At 47.7% G+C, this 24,331-nt stretch overlaps 1 protein-coding gene across 2 annotated transcripts in view; it reads right to left on the reverse strand.

Annotated features, from left to right (window-relative positions):
• Positions 1-24,331, reverse strand: part of sox5 (SRY-box transcription factor 5) — a 49,554-nt gene that overhangs the window by 15,564 nt on the left and 9,659 nt on the right. For both annotated transcript variants that reach the window (XM_066668632.1, XM_066668630.1), the window contains exons 3-6: positions 19,876-20,002; positions 16,486-16,571; positions 7,425-7,574; positions 581-752 (exon numbers count right to left, since the gene is read on the reverse strand). In XM_066668632.1, the coding sequence (XP_066524729.1) occupies positions 581-752; positions 7,425-7,574; positions 16,486-16,571; positions 19,876-20,002 (535 nt within the window). The remainder of the gene's footprint in view (positions 1-580; positions 753-7,424; positions 7,575-16,485; positions 16,572-19,875; positions 20,003-24,331) is intronic.

The raw sequence follows: 24,331 nt of genomic DNA on the forward strand, positions 1-24,331 counted from the left end.
CTCTATTCAGCTTCCTGAAATACAACAGAATAAATGTGCCTCTCTCTCTCTCTCTTGCTCTCTCGCTCACTCGCTCTCTCTCCCTTTCTGTTTCACACAGCTACCTAACAAGCTTCCCCCTGCTCACATTTAAACTCTAATAAATGTTTGACAATATGCCCTTCAGGCAAAATTAAACCCCACAGACCTAGAAATGTAACATCAATTACAGACTCTTACAAGTGCCCGTGGCAGCAGAAAAATACATGTTCACCGAATACGAACGCACTCCACTCACATGGTGAAGATTATGAGCTACTGAAGGAGGTTTAAGGTGCAACAAGAGGTTTTACCTTTACACTGAGCTGCCATATTGTCAGATACTCTTGCCATACAGCTTCATGTTTTAAACACATCATTACTCCCTATGCACAATTTTTTAAGTCATCCTACATAATGCAACAACTGTACAGTTGCCCAGTGTACATGGTTCCTGATCAGCAATAAGCGTAGTATAAAAGGCATACGTGGCTATGGCTATGAAACTGGCAGCTCAGTATATACCACACCCATACAGAACAGAATGAAAAGGTATCAGTACCTATGGAGCTGACTCTGTGTGCCGGTCCTCCGATGCTGGAGGGGGCGCTGTGCTTCAGGGATCCCGGGCCCATCTTCATGGCGGAGACCTGTGGGGAAGCGGGGGAGGTGGGTGACTTGCTCTCGGATGTCTTAGGCTTGGCTGACAGATTCAGGGGCTGAGCGCCCTCGTCCTGCAAAGGCAAAACAGCAACACGTTTGGCCTGATGTGATCTGTTTTTTTTTTTTCTTTTAGTGTTTTTCTCCTCGGCGACTTGGGACCCAATCACGACAGCCAGCCGGAGTCAAACCAACCAATCACAGGCCAAAGGGAATGAAAACGAGGACCTTGTCGGTCACATGCGGCCATGGAGCTAAAAGGGGGGGAGTGTATAGGGAGGGATGGTATGCGCAAGTTGGCAAGCGTTCCGAATGTTGGATTTTGGATATGTATTGCTGTTTTCATGCAAGGTATCCATGCTGCCTTATAGTGAGGGCAATGCCATGCAAGACCACACGTAAAAGAGCATGCATCTGTTCAGACACAAGCGCTCATAAGATTATACATATTCATCAAGTTTCCAAGCTTTCTGGAGGAGCCTTGTCCTAAATTGTTTGCTGTTTTCCTTGCTCCAAAAGACATGAACCAAAAGAGTACATAGCTAGCTATATCTTGAGGTGAAGTAGATGTGTTAGAGCAAGAAAAGAGTAAACTACAGGCAAAGGCATTCTCCAGAAATAGTTTGGAAACCACTGTCATACAATGAAACATCAAAACCCATATGTGCATTCACTTTAAACACAGTAATGCCCTAAGGACAGTCATTGTCGTAAAGGACTCTATGAGACACTGTAGGGCTGTTGACCAAGGAAATCAGTTGATGCCTTCAGGTGCTAAGCGGCAATCGTCTCCAAAGTCCCAAGGACCCAGCATATTGCGGTGCTTGCATGAGGATGCCTACCCATATGCGTGCGTGTGATGACATTAATCACCGCTTCACTATCGTCCATGCTGCTGCCCTAATCACATCACAGGAAACCCCCACCTGACAAGGAGGGTCAATTAGATCATGGAGCGGCAGATGCAACCCCACCCCGCCCTGATCAAGACAACACAATTAAAATGAGAGCTCGGTCCCGGCTGCCAGGAGGAGCCGGCTGGAGTGGGCAAAGCCTTCTTAATCTTCCACAGTGTTTAAATACCTAACAACCTGTGTAATCTGGAGCTCCAACTGGAGCTGGGGTAGATGCTCTGAAAATGCACCATGCCTGAGGAGACCACCCACAGGGTTGATTGCTCATGTTGGCGTGGATCAAAGCTGTCGATCATCGTTATTCTAGCAGGGGCAGGTTTAGGTCATGAGAATGCTGTATAATCTCCGCTGCATGCATGCTAACCTGGAGTGTGCAACATCTGCTTCGACACCTGGTCTGGAAGTTTCGGACACGCCTTATGTTCCTAATGGCAACTACATGGGCTACGGATCACTCAGAGGATTGAGCACCTTTCCAGAAGCATTAAAAGCACAGTGCCGTACTTGTTTAACAATTCTTAGACTATGCTTTGGTCGTTCTCACTATAGCTTTGATGACGTACCATATATTTGAGGGACTGCACTTTGTATCAGCTGTGTACTCACATAAGAATGGGCTGCCAGGTCTTCTTGCCCCTTGACTCTTGAAATAATGGCCTGAACATGGAGCGAATCTGGATCCCGAACAGGGAAACCTACTGAAGCCAGATTTGCTTGATCTTAATTCTCCTTGCTTTTCCCTTGACAGCATTGGCCAATGCAAGTTAGTCTTTCAGAGGATCACTAGGCACTGAGAGCTTCATAGCAGAGCTGGATCTGAGAGTCTGGGGAGCTAGATTAAGACCTTCCCCTTGCCTCTTGTTCTGTGATGGGCCCTAACAGGATTGTCCTCATTAGTACAGCGCTGAATAAAAGGGGGAAACCAGAGGGATCGTCTCCTCCCAATGCAGCAGCAGCACAATAGCTCTACATGAATGAAGAACACTAAGAAGGACTCGGGTAAAATACTGTATCCTGACCCTTATTGTGTAAGGCTTGCCACCGAATCGTTGAGGTAGAACTGAATATTTATTACAGATAATGCCTCACTCCCTCCCTGTTGCCGGATTGTTCTTCGGTGAGGCAAATCCTTGGGTGGGATGTTAGCCAACGTGAATAAGCTACTGAGGGGAGACTGGCTAAGCTGCATGCTTGGCTAGGCTAGAGTTCAGACTGCGCCACACACAGTTTCATGGCTTTCAATTTGGGGAGGAGACCCAGATCAAAGAATGGATTAGCCATAACGACTTTGTTAAGCATGTTACAACAAGGGAAATTAACTACTAGGCCTATGCCGAAAAAAGTACAGGCTACAGAAATGTAGCTTGGTAACTAAAGTAACCATGCTAGCACTTTTAGCATAGCGCATGTAGCGCAATGGTGTGTAGCAGGTGAATGTCATATTTTTAGCTGCCGGAGTGCTGACACATGTAAGTGACATCATTTGCCCTGCTTCTTATCACCCTGGCTGACGTTTCAATTACTGAGACAAGTGTGTGCGCCTGGCTATTTGTCCTAATCGTGCCTGTCTAGAGGAGTGGCCTGTCACATACTCTCTCTCTCACACACACACACACACACATTACCCTCATCTGGTTCTTTTTGCTGTCTGCCAAGTAGTTCTGTGGTCAGCTTGCAGTCTTAACAGAACAGATTTACACCCACGGATTGAACATATACATCCTATGGCCCACACACCCACTCACTGCTGGGGTCTGTAGCAAAGTCTGGGTGCAGTGATGTACAACAACTACAAGGAAAGAGGCAACGGTACCAGTGCCTCTGAGCAGGTCCACAGTCAGAAAGTGCCTAGCCAGATATAGGAGTGTGCAGATTCTCACACTTTAAGCTTGTTGCAGCTGGTATTTTATGATGTTTCCGTGATGCTGATGTATAGCGTGGCGTGTCCACCATCTTTCTTTTTGTTTCGTTTTTGCCTGATTTCATTTCTGTGTCAGCATGTCTTGACTGTGCCACATTATGAACAGAAAAACTTGTGGAGAGTGGAGATTTCCACCTGTTTTTTGAAGATGGAAGTGCTTTCGATCAGAAGGTAGTTTCCATGGTTGTTAGGAGTCCCATTTTCTCTAAACTTTTGAATAATTTTGGCTTTGTTTTGAAAAGGTTTGGACATTGTGGAGACTCCTGATTATTACTTATTTTCCTTGAATTTGAATCCTTCCTTCCTTCTTTCCCACTCAAACCTGATGGAAGTGAAACACATCAGTGGTTTTATTTGTGTCAGTTAAAGTAAAGATGGGATGATGGATGATTTATTGACCTCTGGTATTAAGTATCTGAAAGTCTGTATTTTTTGAGTGTATGTAAATGTAAGTATTTTAAAAGTGGCAAATCTGTGTGTGTGTGTGTGTGTGTGTGTGTGTATACAGGTCAAGGTGAAAGCCATGATGGTAAGATTGTGCGTGCATATATGCGTGTGTATGTACAAGTCAGGATGAAAGTGTGTGTGTGTGTGTGTGTGTGTGTATGTACAAGTCAGGGTGAAAGCTGTGATGGTGTGCGTGCGTGTGTGTGTGTGTATGCGTGTGTGTGTGTGTGTGTGTGTGTGTGTATGTGTGTGTGTGTGTGTGTGTGTGTGCGGGTGGGTGTGTGTGTGTGTGTATGCGTGTGTGTGTATACAGGTCATGGTGAAAGCCGTGATGGTAAGATTGTGTGTGCATATATGCGTGTGTATGTACAAGTCAGGATGAAAGCTGTGATGGTGTTTGTGTGTGTGTGTGTGTGTGTGTATAAGTAATGTACAAGTAATGTACAAGTCAGGATGAAAGCTGTGTGTGTGTGTGTGTGTGCATGTGTGCGTGTGTGCGCTCGCATGTGTGTGGGTATGTTTATAAGTGTGGACACACCTGAGCTGTGGGTCACCCCCTCAGGGTAAAGCACTTAAGCTGGTGTGTGCCTCAGTCCAAACAGCTGTCTGACACACAGCAGACTGCTCCAAATGAGTGGAAAGAGTGGAGAAATAGAGCGATGGGGAAAGATACAGAGAGGAAAAAAGAAAGAGAAAGGAAGAGCAAGAAGGTAGAGAGCTCCCTGGGACACTGCAGCCCTGAAATATACATGCTGCCCTCCTGTTCCCCAAGGGCAACCCCAGAAACGTATTCAGAACCACACAGGGAGAGCGAGTGGGTGGCAGGGGCTGAGGTTAAAAAGACAGAGAGGGAAAAAGAATAAAACCATTGCCAAAGGATTTGCTCGTGTTGCTGGTTTGCAATTGTATTTAAGAGACTGTGGTTTGGAAAAGCACTAACTATCATCATCTTCATCATCATCATCATCATCCCCACTGCTATCATCATCATCATCATCATCACCAGTGGCACCACTTCAGTCAGCCCAGTCCCTCACACACTCAGTCTCTTCTCTCCAGCCTCTCCATATAAATGCTAATACTGCAGGAAAAGGCCCATGTGTCAGAGGAGCAGCTGCATTCATTACCCAGCAGCCCTTCATCACATGATTGGCGGGGGGCCATGGCCAATCGATGTCCACTCTCTGAGGTCAGGGGCCGGGTGCCCCCACTCTCCCCAAGACATCTGAGTAACATCCACAACTCATCGGAAAAGAGAGAGAGAGAGAGAGAGAGAGAGAGAGAGAGAGAGAGAGAGAGAGAGAGAGAGAGAGAGAGAGTGTCCAGGGCAAAGATAAGAGACAGCAGGATAGAGAGAAGGCATTGAAAATAAAGAAAAGAGAAAGGCAGAGAGAAATGAGTTTGAGAGAATAGAGATAGAGAGAGATGCAGGGATAAAGAGAGAAAGCAAGGGAAAGAGAAAGAGAAAGAGAAAAAATAGAATGTGGGCTTGAAAGACTGAGTGAGAGAGAGAGAGAGAATGTGTGTGTGTGAGAGAGAGAGGTTTGTATGTACAGGCCCATGCTTCTTCTAACAGACGTATGGTCCAGAGCCAGGGCTTGTCCTCTGTGTGTCCAAACAGACATCAGTCTCTGTCCAGCGCGGCTCAACAGAACCCTGATCTGGGCCCTGACAGGAGCTCGGCGGAGAGCGGACCAGAGGGCAGCGGGGCTAAACACATGTTTATTCAGCAGCGGGCACCCCCCGGCCTGTGCCGTTGTGCAGCAGGCAGGACGAGATGGGCTTGGCCGGGGCGTCCAGCCTGCAGGCTGACCGGCTCGCTGCAGGAGGCCAGAGCGGCCAGCCCGGTGGCTTTTATCCCTGCTGTGCCTCATATTCATGGAGCTTCTGCTTCTGCCTCACTACACACAACCCCCAAACCCTTCCCTGTGACTCACACATCCACGCCGGCTGGGGTGCGGGGGGTTGACCTACCTGCTCTCAGGTAGCCGTAGCCATAGCAACAAAGCCGGTGACCCAACTGACTCTGTTTATGTGCTTATGAGCTGGGCTTGGAGGACACAGGTTACACTGATGTGTGTGGTATATGTAAGAATCTTCGTTCTTATTAACACTCTGTGATTTCACATTTAAATAAACACTGGTTGCTTAGTAATGATTGATATTACACTGCAGCTAATTGTTATTAATTTTATAACAGATGTGTGTTCTCCCTGTGTCCGCTTGGGTTTCCTCTGGGTGACTGTCTGTGAGGAGTGTGGTGTGTTCTCTCTGTGTCTGTGTGGGTTTCCACCGGGTGACTGTCTGTGAGGAGTGTGGTGTGTTCTCCCTGTGTCTGCGTGGGTTTCCTACGGGTGACTGTCTGTGAGGAGTGTGGTGTGTTCTCTCTGTGTCTGTGTGGATTTCCACCGGGTGACTGTCTGTGAGGAGTGTGGTGTGTTCTCCTTGTGTCTGTGTGGGTTTCCTCCGGGTGACTCTCTGTGAGGAGTGTGGTGTGTTCTCCCTGTGTCTGCGTGGGTTTCCTACGGGTGACTGTCTGTGAGGAGTGTGGTGTGTTCTCTCTGTGTCTGTGTGGGTTTCCACTGGGTGACTGTCTGTGAGGAGTGTGGTGTGTTCTCCCTGTGTCTGCGTGGGTTTCCTCCGGGTGACTGTCTGTGAGGAGTGTGGTGTGTTCTCTCTGTGTCTGTGTGGGTTTCCACCGGGTGACTGTCTGTGAGGAGTGTGGTGTGTTCTCCTTGTGTCTGCGTGGGTTTCCTCCGGGTGACTGTCTGTGAGGAGTGTGGTGTGTTCTCTCTGTGTCTGCGTGGGTTTCCTCCGGGTGACTGTCTGTGAGGAGTGTGGTGTGCTCTCTCTGTGTCCGCGTGGGTTTCCTCCGGGTGACTGTCTGTGAGGAGTGTGGTGTGTTCTCTCTGTGTCTGCGTGGGTTTCCACCGGGTGACTGTCTGTGAGGAGTGTGGTGTGTTCTCCCTGTGTCTGTGTGGGTTTCCTCCGGGTGACTGTCTGTGAGGAGTGTGGTGTGTTCTCTCTATGTCCGCGTGGGTTTCCTCCGGGTTCTCCGGTTTCCTCCCACAGTCTAAAAACACACGTCGGCGCCCCCTCCAGGGTGTGTTCCCGCCTTGCACCCAATGATTCCAGGTAGGTTCTGGACCCACCGTGACCCTGAACTAGATAAGTGGGTACAGATTACTGTAAATTACACATTACAGATAATGAATGAATGAATGAATGTATTGTATGTATGTATTCGGGTGTAATTCTGTGGTGTGAGGCATTGCACTGTAAATTCTATCTAGTGACCTTCTAGTCACCTTCAGATGACACAACTCTAGACACCACAAGATGGATCTTAAGCCAGGACACAAGCACAGCTCTCTTAGCGAATATGGATGTGTGCATATGGAGAGTTGCAGCAGGCAACCAGGCATGCAGCAGCAGCAGAAGGCTGGACCCAGGGGTGGACGTACCTTGGGCTTGGGCGGTGGGCTGCTCCTGCTCTTCTCGCTCTGGCCACTGGTGGGCGAGTGTGTGCCGGTTGCCAGGTTGGGTTGAGGCACGGCGCCATGCTTGGCCCCCGGAGACACCTGCATGGCTGCCAACTGAGCCGCATACAGCTGCTGCTCACAGAGAGAGAGAGAGAGGACAGAAAGAGAAGGGACACAGAGTCAAGGGTGGGTGGAGGGGAGGATAAGAAGGGAGAAGAAGACAGAAAGAGCCATGAATAAATGAATATGCCCGACACACACGCAGTCACAAAAAAGATGCAAGCTAAAAAGCCAGTTTGGCCATTAGCAGAGAGGGCCTGATGGTTGTTTGTGTGCTGGGGGACAGAGCTGTCACTTCTCGTCCCGCCATCAGGGCCTCAAGGGGCCGCCACTAACAGCTATCAGCGGCCCTGAGTGAGGTGCATTCTGGGAGGAAAAGAAAAAAAACCCCTCAACACTCCCCATCAGGGTCGTGCTCACTCATGGAAGATAAAAAAATAAAACAACAGAGACAGTGGCTTTTTCGACAAGGTGAAAAAGTGCTGAATGGAAGGAGAGTGAAGCTGCGAAGCGCCGCGTTGATGGAGAGCACCAAAACAAAGCGGTGCCGTCCCAACGGATCTTCCAAGGGGCATCGCGGGGGAACGGGGCGTGAGCATCCAGACGAGGGAGGGAAGGAAAAAGAACGGCAAAGTGGTGGTCACAAAACACAAGCAGTAAACAATAGTTCATTTCTGCGTTGTTCCATAATCGGGAATCCCATGGGAACGAAATATCAGCCAAATCCACAGAAGGCAAAAAAGTCACTGCCATAAATAAAGAAAATAAACAAATGGAAGCTCTTTTTTTTTGGGCATTTTTGCATTGTGACTGTGAGATGAAACATATTCCAAAGCTCCGGCAGCGTGACGAGAGCACACACGTCCGGTTGAAGCTTTTAGTGGCATTCAGAACCGGGCTGTGGCTTATTTATTTATTTATTTATATATATTTTTATTATTATTATTATTATGTTGGTTTTTTTTTTTTTACATTTTTTCTCTTTAAACTCCATTCTCTCGGGGAAGAGGAGACTGCGGGTCTGTGCACATGAACAAAAAATGAAAAATCGGGGTGGCTTGTATTTTTTTTCTTGAATTGTGTTTTTCACTTTAAGATTTGGAAGCGAGGGGCTGTTTGCGAGTAAAACTTCCGTCCTTCTGTTCCTCCCTGGCTGCCAGCCACCAGCAGGAAACAAAGACTGGTTTATGCAAATGGCCGTGGCTCTCTGTCTCTCTCTTTCTCTGTCTCTCTCTCTCCATCAACCCCTACCACACATTCGCTACACTCTTCTGTCAGTAATATCTGAGACTTATACATTTCTCCCCAGAAAACTAACAGGGCTGTACGTCTCTATCTGCACACACACACACACACACACACACACACACACAAACAAAAGTCCGTTTCTTATCAGTTTCATGCTTCTGATAGTACCTTATCTGTACATAATACAGCCTTCTACACACAAGCATGTGGATGTAAACAACTGCTGTATAAACATATTAATGTGTCACAAAGTTAACATCTTGAGCCTGTCACATGCCTTAAGTGTATCTCTGAAGGGGCACTAGAGGTGGGCAATAGAACGTGTTGTTACTGTCTTCATGATAAATTACAGCACACAATACTTTCCTGAATATAAACCAATTACAAAGAGGCTTCAAAGAACAACACCCTTATTACTGGGGCTCAAAGGGTTCCTTGCACAATGCCATAGAAGAACCACTCAAAACTGCCTTACAACGCCTTGCAGCGGATGGCTCCTTTGTTTCACTGTGAATAAAGTTTTCACCCTGAACCTTAATGAACATAACGAATTTAGGAGGAGTAACTAAATTGGTGGGGAACCTTTACCTCATTTAAAGGAGCTTTAAACCTTTAAAATCACTCACAGATCTCAAACAAGGTTTTCGGGGAATCGGATATGGCCGCATTCTTAAAAGTGCTGTGTTGATTCTGATGTGTATTTAGTGCCCACGTTAACCGCATGGTCACAAGCAGCTGATTGGATGTCAGCCCATTATGACATCATCAAAGGTTTGTCCTCCAGTGTCCCAGCTGCTGGAGGTGCAAATGCTGGATGAGGTCTGCATCGGGAATGGCATCCAACCTAAAACCTGCGGCATGTGGTTTGAAATGATACACTGTGGTGTAGAGCTGGGCGATATGAACGCAGATCGAAATCACGATTAATTGTACATTTTACCACGATTACGATTAATTAACAAATATTTAGCTTTTGCATTTTTGACCCTCAGGGTTCAGTGACGTCGTACTGTAAATATGCTCCAGTATTAAACATGGGATGTTTTTTCTAATGTTGCCGGGAGCTTGTTCCTATCTTTTTTGAGAACTGTGTGAGAATTTGGTGTGTGATAATTCTTTGGTCTCTCTCTTTTCTCAGCGTTTACATCTGACTCTATTTTTGTTCAGTGTTATCTTAATTATTGTCAAAACACAACACGTCCAAACCACACATGCTGTGTTTTTCTTTGGTATGAGCTGCTTGAGTCGCTTGGTTGGCCTCAGCGTTTAGCTTGATTCCATTTTGCACATAGGGGCTGAATCACGTGACTACAGCTTGGTAGTGTGGTTTTAAAGGGACAGTACATAAACACAATTGCCCAGCCCCACGGTGGAGACTTTTAGCAGGAGAACGACAACAACAATTGTCTTCCTGTTCCATCCTGTTACACTCTTAGAAATCCTTGCACCCACAAATTGCATATTTTACTGTCATCGTCTTGTGATGCAGAAGGAAGAAGCGACAATACATTGCATACATTGAGGTAACTTTGAATGTAAATGAAGTGAAGACAAAAAATATAGCCAGAAAACAGCCAAATGACGGGGCACACAAGTGGGTACACCTACGGACTGGTTTGATCACACAATGTTTAGCCAATCAGGTGCAGGCAATGATCCAACCACATTAAATCAAACACAGCACCTTCAACCGTATCGCGATATTAGACTTTTGCCTCATGCCAACACATTTCCCACCGAGACACAGACCTTTCATAGTTGTGTGATCAGTAAGTGTGGTGCACCCCTCTGTGGTAAGAGAGAGTGTGTGTGTGTGTGTGAGAGAGAGAGAGAGAGAAGAGAGAGAGAGAGAGAGAGAGAGAGAGAGAGAGAGAGAGAGAGGACAGTGAGTGCGAGTGAGCTGCAGCAGGGCTGGGGGAATAGGCGATAAAATAAAGGTCTTGTTGGTCATTTCTGTTCAATTACCCCCACCACGGCTCCTGGATGTGTGTGCACTCAAGCATGCCTCAGCTGCCCCCCCGGAAGATGAACTAAGGCAGTGAGAGAGAGAGAGAGAGAGCGAGAGAGAGTGTGTTGGGGAAGGGGAGTGCAGTCTGTGTCCAGTCCACTGAATCAGACCGCTTTATTTGCTCTCTGAATTGAGTTCTATTACAGGACCAGCTAGAACTGCTAGACTGGCTGAGCCAGTGAGTGACACACACACACACACACACACACAGGGACACACATTTTCTGAGGGGTTTCTGCCGAACACGCTCAAAGCACTGCCGCTCTATCGTCAGCATGACTAGACAAGAAGTGACAGCACGCCGCCCCAGGGGTGACCGCAGGCAAACATACACACTCAAAATCACACACTCACACACACACACACACACACACTGAAAAGTGGGGGTGGGTATAGAGGATGCTCAGCATCTGAGAAAAGATGGGGGATGAAACAGAGGAATTTAAATGTCAGCTGGTAACATTCTGTGACACACACACACACACACACACACACTCACACACACACATCTATCATAAAAGGCTATTTGGTCTAAAGACTGTGTTTGGATTAAGAGAGCAAGTAGAGGGCAGGTTTCGGAGGTTGAATGATGGCAGCTTGAGTGTGACAGGCAGGTAGACCACTCCACTCAAGTGTGTGTGTGTGTGTGTGTGTGTGCGCAAGTGAGTGAGTGAGTCCTAGGGGCAGTCAAAAGTTTGGACACATCTGACCAAATGTACTCCACTGTTTAAAAACCTCATTCCTTTATAATAACTCATATTAACCCTTTACGTTCTTTTAAAAAGCGATTTGTACACCACACACCAGAGACTAGAGCACACACACACAACACACACAACAAAACAGAAAGGCAGATCACAGCCTGAGAGAGTTAATACCTTTTATTCAGTAATAGTTTATCGAGTGTAGATTGAAATGCTAATGTTTTTAAGTAAAATTATAAGGAATGAGCTATTTCCAGTTCTTTATTAATCAACTGTAAAGATGTAGTTATAGATGCATTATTTTTGTTTTGTTACAAATTCACTCAGTGAGATTCGGTCACTGCTTTCAAGTACGCAGTCGCTCTCACAGCTTTCTCCGTTATTATCTTCATTATCATCTACAGTGATCTGTGATCATCACTGGAAACTTGATTGGCGTTTTCTGTTACAGAGCTGTGGTCGATTTTGGAGCGGCAACGTTAGTGACACATGCCTTCACAGCCCTTTGCCCCTCAGCCTTGAGCCCCCACTTCTCTGGAGCCTGTTAGAGACAGACCACTGTCACTGCTACCAGTCACACTCCATCTGCTGGGCTTTGTTATGTCCACAGGCAGCTGTCCTTTCTCTTGTCAATTATCCCCTGCTTTACTCTGATTACTTCTCACGTCTCCATCTCCACCACTTTCTCCCTCTCTTTCTCTCTCTCTCTCTCACACACACACACACACACACTCCTGACAGACTGGTCACCACTGGCAACTGTGTCTTCCCTTCTTTTTTTCCACGCGCTTTTCCTTTTGTATGCGTCTGAGTTTTGTGTTTTTTGGGAAAGCGCGCCGTAAGCTCTGCACCACTCTGATTAGAATGCCGACAGCGGTTTTAACTCTGACAAGAGCTCCGGTTTGACTGAAGATGTTGCCAAAATTTCTCCAGTTGCTGCTCCTCAATTAGAACCTCGACTAACGTTGACAAACAAACACCAAGCCTGTCGTACACAATAACCACAAAAAAGGAAGAGCAATTAAAATCTATTCCCAGAAAGGGGTTTGATGCCTTAATTATTTCTTAGAGCAGTGACAGTGAGACGTGTGCGCAAAGACAAGCGGGACTGAGCACTTCTAACTAAGCTAAAAATGGGTGTGGTTATTCAAACGCAGTGTGTGCGGAACACCTCGGATACTAAGTGAATTCTGCTATTTTAAACTTCACGCAGAAGCTTTCTGAGATCCTGGAGCCAAATGGGAAGGCTCTGGAGTAGCTGCACATGAGATTATGGTCATTACGCTTATATGTATATACATTAAAGATATAAATAAAAATATGTACCACATTGCAGCTGCGTGTTGTGCTTTTGCGTTTACTCAGAACTTTAGAATGTGGACATTAAGAAAATCAAAAGGAAACGTCCACGCTTGTTTTAAAGATGTGTCTGGATGGTGTGTCCCGTGGCCTGTGGGCGGGGTGTGTAAGCCTATTATAGCTTGGAGGAGATAGGGCCGGCCCTGCTGTATCGATCGGGTCCAGCTATCTGTCACCTGTGTCAGTGATCTCAGAGCACCAGGACAACACCAGCAGATCACTATCACTGGGAAGATTCGGTTCAACAACGCAATGCGCTTATCACTGAACACAAGACATGCTGTCTATCTCACTCATTCCTTTCTCTTTCTCTTTCTCTTTCTGCCTTGCTCTTTCTCTCTCTCTGTCTCTCTCACTCTGTCTCTCTTTCTCTCTCTCTCTCTCTTTCTCTCTCTCTCTTTCTCTCTCTCACTCTGTCTCTCTCTCTCTCTCTGTCTCTCTCACACAAACATTTATTTACAACATATATACAGTGTATAACTGTATGGTGATATGCATATATGTGTGTGTGTGTGTGTGTGTGTGTGTGTGTGTGTGTTTTATATAACTACTACATGCTTAGAAATATAATGTAATATTATAAAGTACACATGTATATACAGTTCAGCTAGAATCATTAAAAGTACATACTAGCTAAATAGCACTCAATCTCTCTTTCTCTCTCTCTCTCTCTCTCTCGCTCTCTCTCTCTCTCTCTCTCTCTCCTACAGTAATCTGGTGCAATATGGTCCAACATCTGCCTCCACATATGATGCCTGACCCCTGCTATTGACCCTATTTATACCCCTTCAATATGGCAGAGCTGAAACTCATTCTTCCTCCCTTTCTCATCCCCTGCTTTTATCCCTCCATCTCACTGTTGCACCCTCAGTATCTGTCATGTCTTCTCACACAGTCCCTCCTGCATTGGTCAAGAGAGAGACGGAGAGAGGTGTGTGTGTGTGTGTGTGTGTGTGAGAGAGAGAGAGAGAGAGAGAGAGAGAGCAGGTAAATTAAGTCAATGATTGTGCATCTCTCCTGTTTGTGCCAATAAACAATGGCTTTATTGATTGTGATTACAATTACCTTTAAGATAACAAGTGCTGCTTACCTTGAGTGAACATGTGAATGCACACACACACACACACACACACACACACACACACACACACACACACACACGGTTTCAAATGTCAGAGTCAGAGTCAGAGTCAGAGCGCTGAGTAGTGAATTAAATTTCAGTGTTTTTATTGAACAGTTGTAGTGTTACGGCCTGAAGTATCTTATTGATGCTACACACAAACACTAGCCAACCATTCCTCACTGAACTGTGGAGTAATGTCAGTGGGTGAGCGTAACAAAGTTGCAAATAAAAGCTGTTATTCACTCACGGTTGGTAATGAATTTGTTTTATTCGTCTAGTTTTTCATAAGGTAGAGTTTAAGTTGAATTTTGAGGCAAAAGTTGAACTGCGAGTCATTCCACAGGCCTCCTCAGAGCGTTCGTTTTTGTAGTGGATAGAGGATCAGTGTCCAGCTCACAGCTAAGGTGCATGTGTGTCTGACCCAGGCTGAACTGGGAGCATTTGTGAGCGTACGAAGCGTTAAAACCCCAAATGCAGAGAAGCTCCCAGAGGAAATCTAGTGTACTCAGACATCTGTATTTGGGTTAGCCCGGGTAAATGATTTTCTTTGTGACAAAGCTTTAATCTGACTGTTTGTGTGTGTGTGTGTGTGTGTGTGTGTGTGTGTTTACAGGGATTTGAGAACATGGCTCGAGAACAGTGGCGATGGCGTTGTTTTTTTTCCCTTCTTTTCTCTCTCTGTCGAAATCCAATTGCGTCCGACAAAGCCGTTCAATCAGGGATTTTTTTTTTTCTCCCAGAATCTTAACAGGAAAGAACATATGGAGGAGAGATATCGCCGTGATAAAACCGCACGGGCAAAACAACACGAGCGGAATCCTGGCACTACTGTAATCACAAGGACGAGAGAGCAGTGAGGAGCCTACTGTACTGACAAAGCCGGGTTTAAACACACACACACACACACACACACACACACACACACACACTGCTGTGTTTTTACCATCGCTTGACCAGGAGGTTAACTGTAAACATCTCCTGTTAAAACGGCGCCTGAATAAAAACACTTGAGGGACACCTTTTAAAAAGCTAGATATTTGAAAGCTATTTACAGCAATTTTTTTAAATTAAGCAGGAATACTCACTTTTAAAGAAGCCTGGTCCTCATTAACCCCTTGACCTTTCAAGCTGATTAGTCAATTAATATTCTAAAACTAATAAACATATAATAACTCAGTATCTTCTTCTCTGAACTGCTCCACAGAGGACGTCCCACAAGGGCCTGGCTGAGCACCCATGGCTCCACACTGTCCGCTCATGTGACGCAAAGTGGGGACAGTTGGAGCAGCCAATCAGGAGGCTCTGGGTATATACCTCTACGTGTGCAGTTAATTTCGACTTTAATATGATACACAAACTTTTGAGGTTTGGGATTTTTGAGGCGAGACTGTAGCACTGAGTGTGTGTGTGTGTGTGTGTGTGTGTGCACATGTGAAACAGCCTTATTAATATGCATCCGAATGGGCGTGTGTGTGCAGCTGTGTTGGGCTAATGGAGCCAGAGTGATTGTGTCCTCACGGCCTGGTTAATGCTGGTGACGGAGGGGTGGTGGGGCGTGTGTGTGTGAGGCGAAGGAGGGGTGGGGTGAGATGGAGCTAACGGTGGGCCCCAGGGTTAATGCATCTAAAACGGCCATGCTCTTAACCTAAGACCGCAGGTTGACCGTGGTCGGGGGATGCAACCGTGGTGAGAGGAGGCAAACAGGCAAAGCACGCGACCATACAAATACACACGTGAGCTCACGTACACACACACACAGAAACAGAGAGAGAGAGAGAGAGAGAGAGATAGAGAGAGAGAGAGAGAGAGAGAGAGAGAGAGAGAGATCCGCAGCAGATGTGCACTCTTTTTTAAGCAATCAGGAGATTTATGGCATGCTAACAGAGCAAACAAGAAGTTTCCTCCAGCCAGCAACAGGGGGAGAGAGGGAGGAGGCAGGGAGGGGCACATGGAACGAGGGAGAGAAGGGGACGAGAGAGAGAGAGAGAGAGAGAGAGAGAGAGAGAGAGAGAGAGAGAGAGGGAGAGAGAGAGAGATTGCATGTTTACTACTGGTAGGACAGCAGAACTCCATCATTTCTCTCTCTCCTTCCCCACTCCCTCCCTCCCTCCCTCCAGCCTCCACTCAGTCTAGCAGTGAAGGGCCGCTATTCAGGCTCTCTGCATTATCTTTATCTTTTTTGTGTTTGCTTTCAGTTCAGAGCTCCTTGTGTACTCCCCCCCCCAAAAAAAAAGAGAGAAAGAGAGAGAGAGAGAGTTTCTATGGTTCCCCTCTTTCCTCTCGGAACAATATCATCGCCCCAGTGCCAGGCCTGCATTCTCCCTCTCCGGGGCTCAGTGCCACACAAAGGCCCGGCGCTATGGCAACTCCAAGTTGGCATGATGCAAAGGAGCAAGGAGAACAGTGGGCATTGTTGCTCGCTGCTTCGGGACCTCCGAAAAACAAAAGGCCAGGGAGTTTGAGAGGTTGGGAAAATGGGAGGCATAAGGACGGGAACACACACGCACACAGACACAGACAACACACACACACAAATCTTACCTGGAGCTGAAGGGGTCCCAGGCTGGGCGTGGCAGCTGCAGCAGCTGCCATACTGGTGGGGATCAACTGGAGCGGGTACGGGTCGTCTGAGGGGGAAAAAAAAAACGAGAAAAGTTTGTAAATATATTTCTCTCTCTTCTTCTCTTACTGTCTTCCCCTAGATTTTTATTATAAACCTTCCTTGGAGGGATATGCATCTCCGAGGATATGTGATAATGACACATCTTCACACACACACACACACCTTAAAACACACACTTTAACCTCCTTCCACACCCTTCTATCTTACCTGTGACCATGACCCAATTCCCCTCCTCTCCCCTTCCCCCCGTGTCCTTCTTTCTCACTCTTCTTTCCTCCCCTCTCATCTCCTCCCTTCCCTTTAACCTGAGCCACAGATCCAGCCTCTCTCTCTCTCTCTCTCTCTCTCTGTTCTATTTCTCTCTCTCTCCTTCCTCTGTTTCTCACTCTCTCTCCTCTCTCTCATCTGTAAAGCCCTCCTTTGTGCTCTCTCCAGCGCTCTCTAATGAAAGCGCGATTGTGCGGCCGCGGCTCTAATACCCCAGCACAATAGGGGCCGAAGGCGCGGGGCTCTGATAAAGAGACGTCCGGTAATTAACGGGCAGACGTTGGCTCTCGCCTCTCGGCCCCGGCTCTGCCGAGCGCCCTCCGAGCCTGGGCTGATGAATCAGAGCTCCGGGCTGAATAGAAGGGCTTATTAGCGTCCACCTGCAGATAGGCTTTTTTGTAATTACACAGCCAGGGAGAAAGGTCAGTGCAGATGGGGGAGGAAGCGGAGACAGAACCCGGCTCTTGGGAGTCCCAACATGTGTCCTCTAGGTGTTGGTTTATGAGGGATTTGAGTGAGAACTTCTGACCGGGATCCGATCGTAGGTATCAGGAGAGAGGCCTTTGATCCGATGAGAAAGGGTCATGAGGGTCTCAGAAGACAGAAGAGAGACGGACAGTCAGCATGTGACAGGAAACGTATGTGTCTAATGGCAGACAGACAGACGGCCTTTGAAAAAGATCAGAAAGCACACGCAGCCCTCGGAGAATCAGCGCTTTTCACAGACACACTTCCGCTGTGTGTGTGTGTGTGTGTGTGTGTGTGTGTGCACTTAAAGCCACAGATGCTGAAATATCAGTATTTGTTCTAAGCTACAAATCACCCGCAAATATCAAAACTAACTCTGTGTGTGTTGCTCTGTGGAGGAAGCCTCGTGATCTGCGGATTCCTGCTCATCGAGGATCTCACCTTCACAGCCACACACCGACTAATGAGACTGGGTTCGCTGTTCAGTATTAACCCAGCTCTGAACACACTCAGAACGTGGCGTTATAGGGCACTGCACGCTCTTTGTTCATACACTGCTCCTTGTTTGTTCTGCTCACGTATCGATTAGAAAAGGAAGGTTTTCCCTCCCAAGGTTCCAAGCTCTGAGGGTGCCACTGTTGCCTTAGCTTGCGCCCTTGTACCCTGTGAGTGAAGCATGCTTCTTAAATTTGGGGCTACGTATTAACACTGAAGCCCTCAGCGATCCACACTGCGGCTCAACGACTTCTCTGAGAGAAACATGATACATCCACTACATTCGGACAAGATTTACTCCATTCAGTCTTTGCAAGTACAGCTCACTCTGACACATTGGAACTCTACATGATCCCGAACTTCCCTACAAGATGCTGTCTCGCTGAATCGATATGCTGAACTATCGCTTTAAGGGCTGGACAGTCCAGTGGCCATCTTTGCTGGCCCAGACTCCACAGTGTCTGTGTCTGAACTCTAGGAGAACTAGAGGAAGCAGGACCTTGTCTCTGTGAGCTATAAACCAGACGCCCCTATCTCACCATCCAAAAAAACATTTTTTCCCATACAGCTCTCGCTGTTAAAAAACAAGCCGGGTCTGCAGACTAGAAGAGTGCGCTCTGGACGCGGTTCAAGGATGTATTCTGGGGAGATGATGTGTTTTCTCTCTCCGCTCCCCCCCAACCCCCCCAACCCCACACCCCCCTTCTTTCTCAGTCCCTAAATAAACAGAAGTATTCCAGCTATTTTATTTCTCTCCCGGGGACAGCTGTAACAAAAGAGCAAAAAAGAAGGAGCAGGGGGAAAAAAAAAGAAAAAGAAAGCAAACATGTTGCTCTTGGCGCCGAGTAGCTTCGTCTTTCGGCCGGGCTGCGGGTCCTCGGCGGTCCCGCTCTGGGGAAGTCGGGTGGGAACCGGGGGTCCCCCCCTCGGACCTGTCCCGTACCAGAGGGACCTCGTGATACCCCCCCAAACCCCCTCGCTTCAGTTTTGCTTTTAGCATCCCGGCGCTAAAAAGCACACGCATAATTGAAAAAGTTGGGCAGTGTGCGACGGTGTGGCTAGCAGTAATTAAAACAAGGGGGGTGTTATGGAAGCGAGCGTGTAAGGGGGGCTGTAGACTTGTTTGGGAAACTGTGAAGTGCGGTGGGCGGAGCTGGAGCCGAGGACTAGGTCCCGTCTTGGGAGGGAGGTGCGTATGTGTGTGCGACGACGGAGGCGTGCGCTAGGCCGCCTGTGCGAGGCGTGTTTGGACGCGCGTCCTGGCGGCAGTTTGTGTTAATGTGTGGCAACCTGGGGCAGGTCACTCTCTCTTCCCCTCCCCACTCCCTCGCTCCCTCCCTCCATCCACGTTCGGCAGCCTCGCTGCTGGCAGCCGCCGCGCTCGCCTCTCGCGGTAAACAACACATTGCTTCACAGTTGGACTGCTACGGCCAAAAACGCAAACCCCCAGAGGAAGTTTTCTGCTTCTCTTCTCTTTTTTTTTCCCGTCCTTCCCTTACTCCTAGTTAAGAGACACAAAAGCACGGAGACTCGGAACGCACGAGAGTCTGTTGTGTGGTGGAGTCGACAGGCCCTGGCTGATCTTGCTAAGGCAATAGACAGAAGCTTGCCGTCCAGGCTGAACAATCTGGTTTAGCCGATCTGGTTTCGGAGGCTCGGGTCCAGTGGTCACTAATCCCTGCTCCCGAAAGCTTCCTGCGGAGTCTAGATCCTGCCCTTATCACAGACATCAACCAGACGTGGGATGTAGATCTCCAAGAAGAGAGCAGGTAACCACAGCTCATAAATATGTGAAGCGAGTCTGGTGGCTGTTCTCAGAGAGTTGTCGGTAAAATGTGGGTTAGGTCAGAGGTTCACAGCTCGGGTCTTGGCCCGCTCCCACTTTCCCCAGCTTCAGCTCGGTGAGGGCTTTTTAATGAGTTTGGGTAGTTGGGCCAAATCATATTACGACGGGCAAAGGTACTTCAGGACCAGGGCTGTGGTGGATTACATCGGGAGGAGGGACACCCCGGGTGTAACGGGAGGTGGTTCAGAAAGATGCAGTGTGCTAGATGTTGTGCTGTGGAGGAGACACTCACTGCAGCCAGGTTTGTAGTTGAAGCCTGGAGGCAAAAGGAATCCCTGCTGAGCCGCAGCTGCCGCCAGGGTCCTCTGATCCGGAGGAAAGACGGGGATCATCAGCGGAGGCAGCTGACCCTGGACCTGCTGGAAAGAGAGAGAGGGAGACAGAGAGAGAGAGAGAATGTCGGTATTTTGGCTATGGGTGAGATTTGGCTCTTATTTTGTAGCCTACAGTGTCCAGTCCTGTCCAGGAGGACTAGTGTCCTACTAAACACTTAAAAACACAGCTACCAAGAAGTTGTAATGGACCGATGCCAGAAAGGAACTTTTGGCCCCTGAAGACATTTGGAGGAATGTGATTTTTCATGAGCAAGTGTCCACTTTGGGTTGATGGTCGTGGCCTATTTATGTGCAGACCATCACAGAGAGACCCAGCTCTTAATGATCTACATGGAGGATATCACTGTGGTGGACACAAGGCATCCAGAAATTCTCTTTCACACAGACAAGTCACTCCCTTCAAGCCTCCCCTCCCCCGATCAGAAAGGACTCCCGACCGAACGCCTGTCACCCCGATAAACACCACGTCCCACCAAACGTCTCTCACAAACTCCTGTAACATCTGGCCCCTGCTTCAGCCGAGAACGCCGCACCTCGGCAAGGCGCCATGCCACTTCACAAGGTTTCCAGGATTAAAAAAGAGAGAGGGAGATAGACTGAGAAAACACACACACACACACACACAGAGGAAAAAAAACTGAAGCCAGTGACTTTGGCAAGGAGAGAGTCTGAAGCTCATGGGCGCAGGGAAGGAGAGGACAGATGGTTCTACTGACGAGAGCACTGCCAGCCAAACACAAAGCCTCCAGAAGTGACATTAGTGACTGCACCAACGCAAACGCTCAGACACAGCCGTGGAGGTGAGGAGAGAGGTGGCAGGGGGGAGAGAGAGAGACTGTGTTCTGTACATCCACCATATAAATCAGCCTTTATAAAAACTATGAACTCAGCTCTGTCTCAAAACCATCCTCACGTTTTCAAATCCTTGTCACTCTCAGAAGTTTTAGACGTGTATTTTCAGTCAATACCACACTTATGATGGAGAACACATGTCTGTGCTGTCTCAGACTACACCATCTGAACACAGCATCCTTCACATTGACTTCCACTGAAATTTAAAAGGGTTTTTTTTCCCCCTTCATCTTTAGAGTTGTGATATTGGAGTTACATGTTTTTGTTGGTTTTGTTTGATTATCACCAGTACCACAAGTGTGCTGTAATATGATTCCCGTGGTATATTTTATTATAATTAATAACATTCCAGGAGAAATAACCTTTTGAACTTGCTTGTTAATATCATTTAATTTTATATTCAGTTATTCATTCATTCATTATCTGTAACCCTTATCCAGTTCAGGGTCACGCTGGGTCCAGAGCCTACGTGGAATCTTTGGGCACAAGGCAGAAATACACCCTGGAGGGGGCGCCAGTCCTTCACAGGGCAACACACACACACACACACACATTCACTCACACACTCACACCTACGGACACTTTTGAGTCGCCAATCCACCTACCAACGTGTGTTTTTGGACTGTGGGAGGAAACCGGAGCACCCGGAGGAAACCCACGCAGACACAGAGAGAACACACCACACTCCTCACAGACAGTCACCCGGAGGAAACCCACGCAGACACAGAGAGAACACACCACACTCCTCACAGACAGTCACCCGGAGGAAACCCACGCAGACACAGAGAGAACACACCACACTCCTCACAGACAGTCACCCGGAGGAAACCCACGCAGACACAGGGAGAACACACCACACTCCTCACAGACAGTCACCCGGAGAAAACCCACACAGACACAGAGAGAACACACCACACTCCTCACAGACAGTCACCCGGAGGAAACCCACGCAGACACAGGGAGAACACACCACACTCCTAACAGACAGTCACCCGAAGGAAACCCACACAGACACAGGGAGAACACACCACACTCCTCACAGACAGTCACCCGGAGCAGGAATCGAACCCACAACCTCCAGGCCCCTGGAGCTGTGTGACTGCGACACTACCTGCTGCGGCACCGAGCCGCCCATATTCATTTTCCAGTTCAGGGCCATGGTGCGTCCAGATTTATTTCCACGTCATGTTGGTCCATACCTATTGGTCCTTTCAAAATATATTGATCCAGTTTTTAAACCTGTTTTTAATAAAACTACTCTCCATTTGTAGCAGTGGAGAACACAGTGGTTCTGTTTACGCCGAGTGCGCTGAGTGTGGAAGAGTGGAAGCATTTGGTTTTGGGATGTGCTCTTGTGACCACAGTTGTTATGTCTTTGAGTGGCTTAATCTCTCTCTCTCTCACTCTCTCTCTCTCTCTCAGCGCTGTTCTCCTTCAGTCCCAGCAGCTCTCGTCTTCTCACCACACCATAATTACTCCTCTATTTGGGTGAACCACAAAAACGGTGGGGACTCCCACTCGTGGATCAGAAGCTGGTGGCGTTTGCGACTGGCCCCCTGCGGCCCCCAATCACAAACGCCGCGCTACCGCTCTGTGTTTCAGCCCCGTAATTGGACATATGCTCCTCTGCCGCCGTCCCACATCTCCACATCGGCTCTGTGGCCACATTAGCGCAGGCTCTCTCTCTCTCTGTCTGTCTCTCTCTCTCACACACACTTGTACACATATGTAGGTTAGCCTGTGGGAGCAGGTAGAATTAGAGGCTTGTCAGCTTGTTCAGAAGCAAAAAAGCCTGGGGGGAGTATAAACACATTTTTGATATTAAACACAAACAAAGTGACTAGTGTTGCTCAGCCAGAGCGAGGCGCAGAGAAATCACAGACAAACTGCCACCTGCCTTTAACGTCCCCTTTGACTGAAAACATTCCATCCCATAATAAAGAAAACCCCCCGTGGTATCTCTGTAGTTTCTCCTAGACACCAACGAGACGAAGGAGAGTCACACACACCACCGCCTAAGAAGAGTTTGACCTCAACGCCTCCCTCGCTGACCACGTTGGTTTTGGGGCTGGGGAAAGTGGCTATTATGGGATGTGAGGATGTGAGGGTTCAATTACTCTGTGGTTTGAAGCAATGCCACAACATATGTTCTGATCAAATTTAACTCTTCAGCTTTAAACTGAACAAGCTGTTTCATAACTGCCCCATCCCCACCATCCTCCGCCGAATACAAATACAACAACAATGTGATGAGAAGTCTGAGTCAGATCACTGAGCAACTTCTTCAGAACAGATCTCATTTATGTTAAAAATGAACATCTGCCTGTAAACGCTTGGAGATAAGATTATTGGTTTTGGACAGGAATGATACACAAAGCCATTTAGGTCACTGAGTCTGTCTGCTGATTCTAACCAGACAGAAAGGACAACACACACACACACACACACACACACACACACACACACACACACACACACACACACACACACACAAAGGAAAAATAACAGAGCTGCACTACAAAAATGTTTTCTGAAGGGTTCTTGATTAAAGACACTGGTTCTCTTTCAGACCTTCACACTTAAAAATGACGGTTCTACAAGGGTTCTCTAATTAAGGAAATTGTTCTATACAGAATATTCCACATTGATGGAGAACTTGCTATAGACGGTTCTACAAGGGTTCTTTATGGCACCAAAAAAGGTTCCTTTATTGTAACAAGCTGGACAATGTATGAATGTATTGACCCTTTCTAGTGCTACACAGAACCATTCTAAAAAGGTTCTATACCTAGAGCAATACACAACACGTACTCCATCCATCTGAAGAACCATTTTACATTGTAAACCCTACAAATGGGTTTATTCTCATCTCACAGTTCAACAGAATCACTGTCTTTTCCTGCAAGGCGGGAATACACCCTGGAGGGGGCTCCAGTCCTTCACAGGGCAACACACACTCACATTCACTCACACCTACGGATACTTTTGAGTCGCCAATTCACCTACCAACGTGTGTTTTTGGACTGTGGGAGGAAACCGGTGCACCCGGAGGAAACCCACGCAGACACAGGGAGAACACACCACACTCCTCACAGACAGTCACCCGGAGGAAACCCACGCAGACACAGTGAGAACACACCACACTCCTCACAGACAGTCACCCGGAGGAAACCCACGCGGACACAGGGAGAACACACCACACTCCTCACAGACAGTCACCCAGAGGAAACCCACGCAGACACAGGGAGAACACACCACACTCCTCACAGACAGTCACCCAGAGGAAACCCACGCGGACACAGGGAGAACACACCACACTCCTCACAGACAGTCACCCAGAGGAAACCCACGCAGACACAGGGAGAACACACCACACTCCTCACAGACAGTCAACCAGAGCGGGAATCGAACCCACAACCTCCAGGTACCTGGAGCTGTGTGAGTGCGACACTAACACGCTACGCCACCGTGCTGCTGTGGTTATGCAACCTTTTAATTAAA

The sequence above is a fragment of the Hoplias malabaricus genome, chromosome 4 (assembly GCF_029633855.1).
Source record: "Hoplias malabaricus isolate fHopMal1 chromosome 4, fHopMal1.hap1, whole genome shotgun sequence".
Taxonomy (NCBI): Eukaryota; Metazoa; Chordata; class Actinopteri; order Characiformes; family Erythrinidae; genus Hoplias; species Hoplias malabaricus.